The following is a 13079-nucleotide window of genomic DNA, read 5'->3' on the forward strand; positions in this document are numbered from 1 at the left end:
GCCCCATCCGTACCTGGCATTGTGTGAGGGTCAGGGAGAGACAGGTTGGTGGCAGGGGTCTTGTGTGACCACAGCGGTGAGCTCAGCTCCCGGGCCATGCCTAGGTTCTGAGGAGCAGAGCGGCCCTCACCCTCCGTCATTCACAAGCAGCTCCTGACAGCCTTTCCTGGCCCCACGCTGCCTGCTGGCCGCCATTTCCGTGTCTGTCGCCTCACTCGGCAGCACATCCCAAGTCCACCACAGAAACCTGCCCTCCCCTCTCCGGCTGCCTCCTGCCTCAGACCTCCTCCCTCATCATCTTGCCGGGTCTCTGGGGGGCCGAGGGAGCAGGCTGTGGGCTGTGGATCAGCTCCTCTCTGCATGACCCAACCTCTCGCCTCCCTGCAGCCGGTGGCCCATGCCAGCCTCTAGACCTCAGGTTCACTGCCTCTAAGCTCACTGGTGCCCCTTCCCCTGATAGCAGCCCAGGCCTCAAGCAGCCTCATGTTGGGAAACTTTGTATTCTGGGCCAGTGGCCTCAGGCAGAAGAGCAGCTGGCCGTAGCTCCTCAGACACCCTCCTCTGTGCACTGAAGGCCGGTGCAGGGTGAGTGCTCTGGGACAGGTGCCCCCATCTCTGCAATACCTGACACTCCTAACTACTTTTGTCTGGGGTGGGTCTTCCTTTGCAGAGGAATGTTGGGGGCAGGTTTCTGCACTGGCAAAAGCATGCGGTGTCCTCGGGCCTGTGTGTTTGCTCCGAGTGTGTGTGGGCATCGCACCCGCTGGCTCCCCTATTCAGTGAACTCTGCTAAGCATTGGGTGCGTGGTCAGCCTGGCTTGGTGGGTGGGCTCCCCGTGCTGCCTTCAGACCAGGACGGCCTGGCACAGGTGCCTGTGGGGAGATCAGCATGGAGCTGTGTCGTGGTGCGAGTGGGAGGGTGCGAGTGTGTGGGCCTTCCAGCTGTGTGGGGCCGGGCGCTTCCTCCCTGGCCCTCCGTTCATCTGGGAGGGGAAGGAGTTGGGAAGTTAGTGACAGCAGCTGAAGTTTATCACCCAGGCATGGCGCTTCGGCTGCACTGTCTCAGTCGACACCCAGGATGACCTGCTTAGGGTGGGGCGGCTGAACCCCGTTTTACGGATACGAAAGCTGCGGCCTCAGAGGTGCCCAGACCATGGAGCGGGGGAGCCCCCAGCCAGTGGACTGCGGGCCTGCCCTGGGCTGTGCCCCACAGGAGGCTGCTCTCTGCTCCACTTTTCCCTGCTCTGACTTCAGCCAGAGAGCCCTGACCTTTTCCCTTCCATAAACATCTGCCTGGCACGCTGCCACCCGAAGAGCTCCCGTACCCGGGGACAGTCCTCTTGGTCTCAAGTCTAGGCCTGCTTTTGCTTCCCTCTGAGGGACACAAGGACTCACAGAGGCATTTCTGTGCCCCCCACTGCCCACAGCCTCCGGCTCTTGGTGGAGTGGGACTGCTAAGGAATCCTTTACCCACCACGAAGAAATGAGGATCCAATGCAAGAATGTGTGTGAGAGGGGCCGCCGAGGCGGCTGGTGATGTGTCAGCACTCCATCATTTTCCTGCCTGAGCTCAGGAGACACTTGGTGGCCACGCTGTGGGGCAGGGTGCAGCCTTCCAGAGGCTCTGGAGGTGACCGGCCTTTGGCATCTCTTCTGAGGAAATCTCTTTCTTTGCCTGGAAAAGGCAGTGGGGAGCGAGTGTGGTGGGGAGAGGGGAGGAGAGCAATAAAAATGACCTGTTTACCCACAAACCATGGGTGAGTGCCCCTGTGGTTGCAGGGTAAACCCACCCAGGTGGGAGCAAAGAACTGGGGCCCCCCAGAAAAAGCTTGAAACTGCCCTGGAGGTTTGAGAATCTCAGTGCCAGTGGGCTGCTGCCAGCTGTGAGGCTGCTCACCTATAGGCAGGCCAGCAGGTGAGGAGGGAGAGGGTGCTAGGCTCCCGGGAGACACACTGCCAAGTCCTCCCACCCGAAGAGTTGGTGTAGCGGGAGCTCCCTTTGCCTTTTCCTGCGGAGCTCTTCCTGTCCCTTCTGTATATTTCTTTTTTTTTTTCTAATTATAAATAATGCATCCCCAATGGAGAAAATATGGAAATTTTCCATATGGAAATATAGAAAAGCATAAAGAAGGAGGAAAACACAACTCTATAGCAATCCCATAACACGTGGGAGTGAGGAGGGTGGCATGCGAACAGTCCTACAGTTGTTGCCATTGCTTTAAAAAAACTTCATGAGATCATGTTGTTTACCATTAAATCTTCTTGGCTTCACATTACATCACAGGCATTTCCCATGTCATCAAAACCTGTGCAAACACGTTATTGTTAATGGTTACATAATGTCTGTAGGAGCCAGGGTGTGGAATCTTTAAATTGCTTCTCATGATTTGCTGTTGTAAATAATGCTGTTTTGAACATCTTTCTGTGTACATCTTGGTTGCCATTTTGGAATATTTCCTGGGGTTAGATTTCTGGAATAGTAATGACTGGGCCCAGGGGCACAAATATCTTTTTTTTTTTTTTGAGATGGAGTCTCGCTCTGTCACCCAGGCTGGAATGCAATGGCATGATCTCGGCTCACTGCAACCTCCGCCTCCCAGGCTCAGGCAACTCTCCTGCCTTAGTCTCCCAAGTAGCTGGGACTACAGGCGCCCACTACCATGCCAGGCTAATTTTTGTACTTTTAGTAGAGACAGGGTTTCAGCATGTTGGCCGGGGTGGTTTTGAACTTCTGACATCAAATGATCTGCCTGTCTCAGCCCTACAAAGTGCTGGGATTATAGGCATGAGCCACTGCGCCTGGCCGGGCATAAATGTCTTAAAGGCTGTTGATAAGTTTTGCAAAGAGCTTCCCAAAGAAGCTGCCCTGATGCTCAGCAGTGCCTGTGGGCCGCCTCCTGAAGGCCTTCCCAGCGCTCAGCACTGCATTACAAATTTCCCAGGCTTTGTAGAGGGAGTGGCACCTCATCGCTGTATTCTGAATCTCTTGCTTTCTCATGGGTTCAGGAGCCACTTGTGTTTGCTGTTTTGTTGCTGTGCTTGTCCCGAAGGCTCCCCTCGCCTCTTCCTGCCTTTGCCCTGTGTGGTAACTTGAGCTCTTTTGACACGGCCTTTCCCAGCGCTGAGCAGAGTAGACATTTGGTGCCCAGGAGGAGGGTGAGATTTACACCCCACGCCTGCTCTCTGATGCCAGTGCCACCTGCTCCCAGCTGGGAAAGACCTGTCCTCCTCGTGGGCGGCATCTGATAACCCACCTGGAGCAGGGCTTAGAGGATTGTAGATCTGCCTTTGGGAGATAGCAGGGTGATAACGTCTGATGTCCATCCTGCTCTGAGCAGGGTGTGTCTCCACACCTGAGTTCCTCACTGGTGCTTCCAGCACCTCTTGAGCAGCAGGTGCTGGGCCATGCACTCCCTAAGGTTATCTCCTCCAGCAGTATTAGCGGTGGGTTTGGTTTTTTTCACTTGTCAATTTGAAATGATTTCAGACTTCCAGTAAATTTGCAAGAGTAAGACAAAGAATTCTCATACCCCTGACCCCAGTTCTCCCAATACTAGCATTTGCTTCATTGTTCTCGTTTTTCCCTGAACCACGTGAGTGGGTGTAAATTGCAGGCGTGGTGCTCCTGGACCCTTGAGTTCCTCAGTGTTTTTCCCTAAGAATGAGGATGTTCTCTAACATAACCACAGTCCAGTGATCAAGATCAGGAAATTGACATCAACGCAACCCTCTTCCACTTGCAGACCTTATTTAAATTGTATTGTTGTCCCCTGATGTCCTTTTAGCAACAGAAACCCAGATCCAATCCAGGATTGTGTGTGGCTCTCGCCATTGTTGCTGTGGTCTCCTTTCATCGGAAACCGTTCTTGTGTCTTTGTCTCTCATGACCTTTGACATGTTTGAAGAGTCCAAGCCAGTTATTCTGTGGAATTTCCCTGAATTTGAGTTTGCCCCTTGCTTTCTCGTGATTAAATTCGGGCTGTGCACGGTGGCAGGAGCCCCATCAGGAGGTGCGTGGTGTCTCTTCGGTGCTAGTGAGGTTAACCTTCATCTCTCGGCCACCGTGGTGTCCGCCAGGTTTCTCCACTGTGCAATTAATAAGGACACGGTATATTTTAGAAAGAGGAGCCCAGAGCCCAGCAACGTTACTCTACCCACGTTCACCATAACTGGGTGTGACCTGGGTGCCTTCTGGTCACCGCAGTGGCCCCTTCCCAGACCCCATCTTACCCTGCCTCTGGGAGTCATGCTCCGCCCAGCTCGTACCCCATCCTCCTGAGAGCTGCTTGCTTCTGCCCAGCGACCTGTGCGTCCCTCTCCTCCAGGCAGCCCCCCTGGGTTCCTTCTTGGCTCTTCGACCAGACTCTCAACTCCAGTGGGCCCGAAGGCACAGGCCTGACCCACTTCTCCCAGGTTGTTCGCTCCCTGGCTTCAGACACCACTGCGCCTGTGATGCCGCCCAGGGTCTTGGCCCTGCTCTTCCCCTTCTGTGAGCTTGCCTCACTCTCAGCCCCACCTGTTCTGTCTTGCCCTTCTTATAGCTGGAAAAGTCATCTCCACGCACCCATGCAGGGCAGGATTTCTTCCTCTACCTTGCTTTCTATGGTGGGTCTCTCGACGAATCTTGTCTGTCATACCCCAGACATTTCCCCAGCCCCACCCATGGCTTCCCCCTGTCAGAGGCTCCGTGTCTCTCAGCTCAGGCTCTGAATTGCCCCAGACATGCGTCATCTGCCAGCCCCCGCTGCTCACCAGTCCAGAGAGAGCCTTTCCACTGTGCATTGATCACGTCCCTCCTGTCCTGTCCGTGACTCAAGGGAGGCCTTGACCGGGCCCTGTCCATGGCTGCAGCCCCACCTCAGGCCACGGGCTCACATTTCCCTCTCTCGGGACAGCACCAAGCCTGTTCTTCCTGAGAACTTCGCAGTCGCTATCCCTTCTTCCTGGAGCTTTCTCTGCGGATCTGTGCATGGCCAACTTCTTCTCCCCATCCAGGTCCCAGCTTCTGTGTCCCCGCCTCCGAGAGGCCTTTTCTAATATCCAGCCCCCAAACCCCTGCATCCGCCCCAGATAATTCACGAAATGTCACCTGTTTCTTATCTTCCAGGCTCTTGTGATCTGAAATGTTCTTATTTGTGTCTTGTTTTTCTTTGCTTTGCTCCTTTCACTGCCATTTATATTCCATGAGCAGAACCCTTCACTGTTGTGTTCTCGACTCCTGAGGCCTAGACTGTGCCTGGCATAGGGTCTGTCCCCATTGGGGTTTTCTGTTTCTCTCCCCTGGCTGTGGGTCTTTCCTCCTCCTCCTCTTCTCTTTCTTCTACTTACTTCCTTATTTCTTCTCTTTTTTTTCTTCTGTCTTTATTTCCCTTTTTCCATGTTGTTCGCTATAATATGGCACTAAGGTTTTTGCAATTTTTTTTTTTTTTTGAGACGGAGTCTCACTCTGTCGCCCAGGCTGGAGTGCAGTGACCTGATCTCGGCTCACTGCAAGCTCCGCCTCCCAGGTTCACACCATTCTCCTGCCTAAGTCTCCCAAGTAGCTGGGACTAGAGGCACCCGCCACCACGCCTAGCTAATTTATTTATTTATTTATTTATTTATTTTTTTGAGACGGACTCTCGCTCTGTCGCCCAGGCTGGAGTGCAGTGGCCGGATCTCAGCTCACTGCAAGCTCCGCCTCCCGGGTTCACGCCATTCTCCTGCCTCAGCCTCCGGAGTAGCTGGGACTATAGGCGCCCGCCACCTCGCCCGGCTAGTTTTTTGTATTTTTTTAGTAGAGACGGGGTTTCACCATGTTAGCTAGGATGGTCTTGATCTTGTGACCTCGTGATCCGCCCGTCTCGGCCTCCCAAAGTGCTGGGATTACAGGCGTGAGCCACCGCATCTGGCCGGTTTTTGCAATATTTGTTTCATTTCTTGAGTACGTTTTTGTGTTCCTTATTTAAAACAAAATGGCTAAGTGTTTTAAACTTTTTCTAAGAAATTAATCAGATGGGCTGGGTGTGGTGGCTCACGCCTGTAATCCTAGCACTTTGTGAGGCTGAGGCAGGTGGACCACTTGAGGTCAGGAGTTCAAGACCAGCCTGGCCAACATGGTGAAACCCCATCTTTATTAAAAATACAGCCAAGGCCGGGCGCGGTGGCTCAAGCCTGTAATCCTAGCACTTTGGGAGGCCGAGACGGGCGGATCACGAGGTCAGGAGATCGAGACCATCCTGGCTAACACGGTGAAACCCCGTCTCTACTAAAAAGTACAAAAAACTAGCCGGGCGAGGTGGCGAGCGCCTGTAGTCCCAGCTACTCGGGAGGCTGAGCCAGGAGAATGGCGTAAACCCGGGAGGCGGAGCTTGCAGTGAGCAGAGATCCGGCCACTGCACTCCAGCCTGGGTGACAGAGGGAGACTCCGTCTCAAAAAAAAAAAAAAAAAAAAAATACAGCCAGGCGTGGTGGCTCACACCTGTATCCCAGCACTTTGGGAGGCCACGGCAGATGGATCACCTGAGGTCAGGAGTTCGAGACCAGCCTGGCCAACATGGTGAAACCCCATCTCTACTAAAAATACAAAAATTAGCTGGGTGTGGTGGCAGGTGCCTGTAATTCCAGCTACTCGGGAGGCTGAAGCAGGAGAATCACTTGAACCCGGGAGGCGGAGGTTGCAGTGAGCCAAGATCACGCCATTGTACTCCAACCTGTTGGCACAGCAAGACTCTGTCTCAAGAAAAAAAAAGAGAAAAGAAAAGAAACAAAACAAAAGCAAAATTAGCTGGGCATGGTGGTGCACGCCTCTAATCCCAGCTAGTTGGGAGGCTGAGGCAGGAGAATTGCCTGAACCCGGGAGGCGGAGGTTGCAGTGAGTGGAGATCATGCCATTGCACTCCAGCCTGGGCAACAAGAGCGAGACTCTGTCTCAAAAAAAAGAAATGAATCAGATGGTTAGATGAGGCCCAGATGCAGGGGTGAAAAGAAAAGAAATGAATCAGATGCTTGATGAGGCCCAGATGCAGGGGTGAAAAGAAAAGAAATGAATCAGTTGGTTGATGAGGCCCAAATGTAGGGGTGAAAAGACTGCATCTGGTTTGGCTTGGGCTCTGCGCTGGGCAGCTGTCTTTTTAGTCTCCACTGCACCTTGGTTTCCTTCATTTTACAAATGAAGCACTGGCCAACCTCTGAAGCCTCTCTGCATTCAGGGATATAAGTTGTCATGAGTTGATTTAAAAAAAAAATATATATATATATATATATATATTTTTTTTTTTTTTTTTAAGATGGAGTCTTGCTCTGTCACCCAGACTGGTACAGTGGTGCAATCTTGGCTCACTGCAACCTCCAACTCCCAGGGTCAAGTGATTCTCCTGCCTCACCCTCCCAAGTAGCTGGGATTACAGGCGTGTGCCACCACGCCTGGCTAAATTTTGTATTTTCTGTAGAGACAGGGTTCGCCATGTTGCCCAGATGGGTTTCAAACTCTTAAGCTCAAACAAACCTGCCTTGGCTTCCCAAAGTGCTGGGTTTACAGGTGTGAGCCACCGTGCCCAACCTGAAGTATTATACTTTTTTTTGTTTGAGAAAGAGTCTTGATGTCACCCAGGCTGGAGGGCAGTGGTGCAATCTCAGCTCATTGCAACCTCTGTCTTCTAGGTTCAAGCGATTCTCGTGCCTCAGCCTCCCGAGTAGCTAGAATTACAGGCGTGTGCCACCATGCCTGGCTAATTTTTGTATTTTTAGTAGAGACAGGGTTTCACCATGTTGGCCAGGCTGGTCTTGAACTCCTGACTTCAGGTGCTCCTCCCACTTCGGCCTCCCAAAGTGCTGGGATTACAGGCGTGAGCCACCGCACCCAACCTGATACTTTTTTTTTTTTTTTTTTTTTTTTGAGACGGAGTCTCGCTCTGTCACCCAGGCTGGAGTGCAGTGGTGCGATCTCACCTCACTGCAAGCTCTGCCTCCTTGGTTCACACCATTCTTCTGCCTCAGCCTCCCGAGTAGCTGGGACTACAGGCACTGGCCACCATGACTGGCTAATTTGTTTTTTTTTTTTTGTTTTCTTTTGTTTTGTTTTAGTAGAGATGGGGTTTCACTGTGTTAGCCAGGATGGGCCGACCTGATACTTTTAAAAGTTATAGTGCATTTTATGCTGGGCACGGTAGCTCACACCTGTAGTCTTAACTACAATGCACTCCCAAATATCCCTTTGCAGATTCTACAAAAACAGTGTTTCCAAACTGCTGAATGAAAAGAGAGGCTTAATTCTGCGAGATGAATGCACACATCACAAAGCTGTGTCTCAGATAGCTTCCTTCTAGTTTTTATCCTGGGATATTTGCTTTTTCACCATTGACCTCAATGAGCTCCCAAATGTCCATTCGCAGAATGGACAAAAACACTGCCTCAGGAGGCTGGGGCGGGAGGATCATTTGCCAGCAGCCTAGGCAACATAGGGATACCCTGTCTCTACAACAAGAAAGTCACAGTTAGAACATCAGGGTGAGCCGGGGGCTCCATTTCGGTTTGGATTTGCTCCCTTCTCTAGAGCCAGGAAATGTTGGGCTTGGCCAGGCATCCAGGAGGTAGATGGTGCTGGCCTTTCTGTGGGGCCACTGTGGGGTTGGGGAGGGCCCTCACTCATTCTGGGGAACCTCAGTGCTGAGGCTGCACTAACCTGGGCTCTGACTTCCCTCCCCAGATGCTGAAGTTCCGAACAGTCCATGGGGGCCTGAGGCTCCTGGGAATCCGCCGAACCTCCACCGCCCCCGCTGCCTCTCCAAATGTCCGGCGCCTGGAGTATAAGCCCATCAAGAAAGTCATGGTGGCCAACAGAGGTGAGCACCAGTGGGGCCGGTGAGAGGAACTTTGTGGCCAGCCCCAGGCTTGGCGTTCCTCTCCCACTCTGCTCCAGGCCCTGGCTCCCCACTCTCCTTTCCGCTTCTCCTAAGACCTAGGAATCTAACTTCTCATTTCTTTGCCCTCTAGGTGAGATTGCCATCCGTGTGTTCCGGGCCTGCACGGAGCTGGGCATCCGCACCGTAGCCATCTACTCTGAGCAGGACACGGGCCAGATGCACCGGCAGAAAGCAGATGAAGCCTATCTCATCGGCCGCGGCCTGGCCCCCGTGCAGGCCTACCTGCACATCCCAGACATCATCAAGGTGGCCAAGGTGAGCCCAGTGGCCTGGCTGGGCCTGGACAGCAGGGACCAGGGAGTCTTAGTTGCCGCGGGGGTCTCTTGAGGCTGGTGTGCTCAGCGTCTCTGGGCATGGGTGGGTAAATGGATGGAGCTCAGCAGGTGAGGCAGGGGAAGAGGCTGGCCGAGGCCTTGGAAGGGACTGAAGGGTACCGTCCTCTCTCTGACTCCCACCCGCAGGAGAACAATGTGGATGCAGTGCACCCTGGCTACGGGTTCCTCTCTGAGCGAGCGGACTTCGCCCAGGCCTGCCAGGATGCAGGGGTCCGGTTTATTGGGCCAAGCCCAGAAGTGGTCCGCAAGATGGGAGACAAGGTGGAGGCCCGGGCCATCGCCATCGCTGCGGGTGAATATAATGGGCAAGCAAGGGGTGGCCACGCAGCTCCTGGAGAGGGCCCAGCAGGGAGAGGTGGCAGGGATTCCTGCCCGTTACAGAGATTCCCCCACACCTCTCCCCCAACAGGTGTCCCTGTCGTCCCTGGCACAGACGCCCCCATCACGTCCCTGCATGAGGCCCACGAGTTCTCCAACACCTACGGCTTCCCCATTATCTTTAAGGCGGCCTATGGGGGTGGAGGCCGTGGCATGAGGGTTGTGCACAGCTATGAGGTGAGTGAAGATGCCCAGGGCTGGGAGCAGGGCAGGGCAGCCTGCTGTGGGAGCAGGGGTGGACCACTCAGGGATCTGGAAAGTGGGTGGGGTTCGTGGCAGGGGAGAGGTAGTGCCGTGGGGTCCCATGTCTGCCTGGCCCCCGCCCGCCCTCACAGGAGCTGGAGGAGAATTACACCCGGGCCTACTCAGAGGCTCTGGCCGCCTTTGGGAACGGGGCGCTGTTCGTGGAGAAGTTCATCGAGAAGCCGCGCCACATCGAGGTGCAGATCTTGGGTGAGTGGTCCTGACGCCCCGCCTGGGGCAGCTGGAGGCAGGAGCTGAGAGGTCCAGTCCTGGTGGGGTCACAGTGGCTGGCCTTGAGGACAGAGGACTCTGGAAAGTGGGCTCTAGGGGCCGAGCTGGCAGCTGGTCCTTGCAGCCTTGGTGGTGCTGGTGTCTCTCCTGGCAGCCTCTGTACTGCTGGCAGCCAGTACTGACTGGCCACAGTGGTTATGTGGGGTTGGTAGGGGCATTTAGGAGGCGTGTAGATTCCAGGAAAAGCTGAGCCCAGTTTACCTCCCTCCCCAGGGGACCAGTATGGGAACATCCTGCACCTGTACGAGCGAGATTGCTCCATCCAGCGGCGGCACCAGAAGGTGGTCGAGATTGCCCCCGCCGCCCACCTGGACCCGCAGCTTCGGACTCGGCTCACCAGCGACTCTGTGAAACTCGCTAAGCAGGTGAAGGGTGGGCTTCCCGTGGGGACAGGAGCCTGTGCTCACAGGCCGGCAGGCTTCTCAGTGGGGCGTTGGTGGGGGAAGGGGAGAAGAGGGTGAAGGACTCTCTCAGGGGCCAGAAATGTGTCCATGGCATCCTTTCCATGTGCATTTGAGGCACCTGGCCCAGAGGCCAAGCTTAGAGTCCAGGATGGCTGAGAAGAGGGAGGGAAGGAGCCCCAGCCGCCTCCTCAGCCCTGCTGCTACACAGAGCTGGCTTCTCTGTGGCACCGGCTCATCCCTGTCATCAGGAGAATGAGATTCCGTGGATTCTGTCAAGATTGAGGGCCATTATAAAGGCAGTCCCCCCTCACGTGCTTCTGTCTCCTACATCGTGTGTATTATGATCTGTTTCCTTGCTGTGCACCCTCTGCCCATCTCTGCTCTTCTGGGAGCTTTGGTCGGGGGGTCCTGGGCTGTGGAGGAGGCTGAGGTAAGCTATCTCCCACAGCAGCCTGTCCTAGGCCTGGCCTGGAGAGCATCTGCTGTGGCCAGGCATGCAGCGGGGTCCTGCCCACTCTTCTTGCCCGGCCTATAGGCAGCGGAGGATGCTGTCACCTCCCCAGGCTGAAGGCCGGGATGTGCGCTCTGCAGCAAGGCCTCAGCCACAGCTAACGCGAGGCATTGACCAGGGTCACGTTTAGAGCTGAGTTTTGGTTTGCCTCAGGAATCAGGTCTTATTCACTGGCTTATACTATTTCACATTCCATAACAGGTTTGAGGGAGGTGATTCAATCTGGTTTGTGGTTTTGGTGGGGCCAAAAGTGAAACTGGAATTAGGGCTGAAACTTGAGTTAGAGTCATTATCTGTTGGTACCTCTCAAATGAATTTCTTTGGGTGGTGGTGGCGGCCAGAGGTGACTGCGCAGTAGACTAGAAGGGGACTTTCTGAAAACACCTCCAAGCAGAAGCAGGTGCTGGGAGAAGCCTGGGTCTCCGGGTCTGAGTGGATGACACAGCCTTGGTGGGCAAGCCCTGGAGGCAGCAGGGCAAGGTGCCGAGACTGGGGTGGGCGGAGGCTTCTGCCCATGTCTCTTCCCAGATGAGCTGGGTGTAGCCATCTGTGGCTCCGGGAACCCTGGAACCCAGTGGACTACTTGGGGGACGTGTCCAGGCCCGAGCCCTGGGGTCTGCCTGCCATCTTTGGGGGCAGGGTTTGCCGCAGTCCGTTCTTTTACGGAGCCAGCCCAGTGGGTGGGATGGAATCCCTGTCCTGGGTCCAGTCACTTCGCCCAGGTCCTGCCTGTGCGCCCCCTGCTCACGCAGCTGCCCCCACAGGTGGGCTACGAGAACGCGGGCACCGTGGAGTTCCTGGTGGACAGGCATGGCAAGCACTACTTCATCGAGGTCAATTCCCGCCTGCAGGTGGAGCACACGGTCACGGAGGAGATCACCGAGTGAGTGCGGGCGGGCGGGTGGGCGGGGCGGGACGCGCGGCCTCTAGGTTTTGCATAAAGTGCAGGCGAAGTGGCTCCTGGGGGCAGCCAGGGGCTCACTCACTCACTCCCCACATGGGTGGAGAGCAATGGGGATCCAGGTACTTAGTGTTTTAAAAGTCATTATTCTAAAAGCATTACATGGTTATTATAAAGATCAGCACAAAGGAGCAAATAAAAATGACTGACCGCCCTCCTGTCTGTCAGGACGCTGCCGATTGCTCAGGCCCAGGTGCTCCCATCTGTCAGGAGGAAAGCAAGGCTCAGAGACATTTGGAGAGCTGCTCGGGCTCACACAGCTGGCGCTGGAACCCAGGTCTCTCCGGTTGTCTTTGGTTTGCTGCTTTCCCAGTTTACTTGCTTTACTAGAGACATAGTTTAATGCAATTGAGATGTTTTATATAGAATTTTTATTCTACTTTTCAAATTTAATATTTGTTGAAGGCATTTCCCCAGGCCATAATTCTCTCTGAATACTTTTAGTGGCTGCGTACTATTCCGTCTTGCGTATATTTCTTAACTTACATAGTCCTCGATTGTTAGGCAATTAGGTTGTGTCTGGCTCTGGTGGTTATTAAGCGTGTCAGTTATCATGTGTGCCCGAATGTCTGGCTTCAGCTCTGAAGAGTTCTGAGGGTAAACCCTTCAACAGGATTATCTGATTGAAGGATAGGCAGCATCCCTCGGAACAGCCCTCTAGAGAGGTGGCACTACCATGCCCCCTGCAGGCACTGCGGATGACATTTTTAAAATGTGCCTGGTTTCTAAATGACAGTCACGACGGCCCTCGCCCCTTCAAGGTCTCTATTTTGAGCCATGTAATTTGTTGATGCTGGCTTTGGGCCAGCCCATCTCACTGTGGAGCGTCTCTGACCCCAGTTCTGCCCCCAGTCCCGACCCCACCTGAGACTGAGGATGCTGCTTGGACTGGCTGCTGTGGCCTGCCAGGGGCATGGAGGCCCCTCCCTCTCCTCAGAAGCTTAGAGACAAGGCCAACACTTTAGCCCAGTGAGACTTTTCCCCCTCAAGCTGCTGTGAACTCGTTGGTCTTGGGTCTGTCTAGAGCATCCTATTAGGAATGGTAGTCTGTCT

General features: G+C 54.3%; 1 protein-coding gene across 3 annotated transcripts in view; it reads left to right on the forward strand.

The window, feature by feature from the left end:
* PC (pyruvate carboxylase) overlaps window positions 1-13079 on the forward strand; it is a 109562-nt gene that overhangs the window by 77482 nt on the left and 19001 nt on the right. For all 3 annotated transcript variants that reach the window (XM_025357315.1, XM_025357314.1, XM_025357313.1), the window contains 7 exons: window positions 8687-8822; window positions 8974-9158; window positions 9365-9530; window positions 9648-9793; window positions 9952-10069; window positions 10364-10515; window positions 11830-11948. In XM_025357315.1, the coding sequence (XP_025213100.1) occupies window positions 8687-8822; window positions 8974-9158; window positions 9365-9530; window positions 9648-9793; window positions 9952-10069; window positions 10364-10515; window positions 11830-11948 (1022 nt within the window). The remainder of the gene's footprint in view (window positions 1-8686; window positions 8823-8973; window positions 9159-9364; window positions 9531-9647; window positions 9794-9951; window positions 10070-10363; window positions 10516-11829; window positions 11949-13079) is intronic.

This window comes from Theropithecus gelada, chromosome 14 (genome assembly GCF_003255815.1).
Source record: "Theropithecus gelada isolate Dixy chromosome 14, Tgel_1.0, whole genome shotgun sequence".
Taxonomy (NCBI): Eukaryota; Metazoa; Chordata; class Mammalia; order Primates; family Cercopithecidae; genus Theropithecus; species Theropithecus gelada.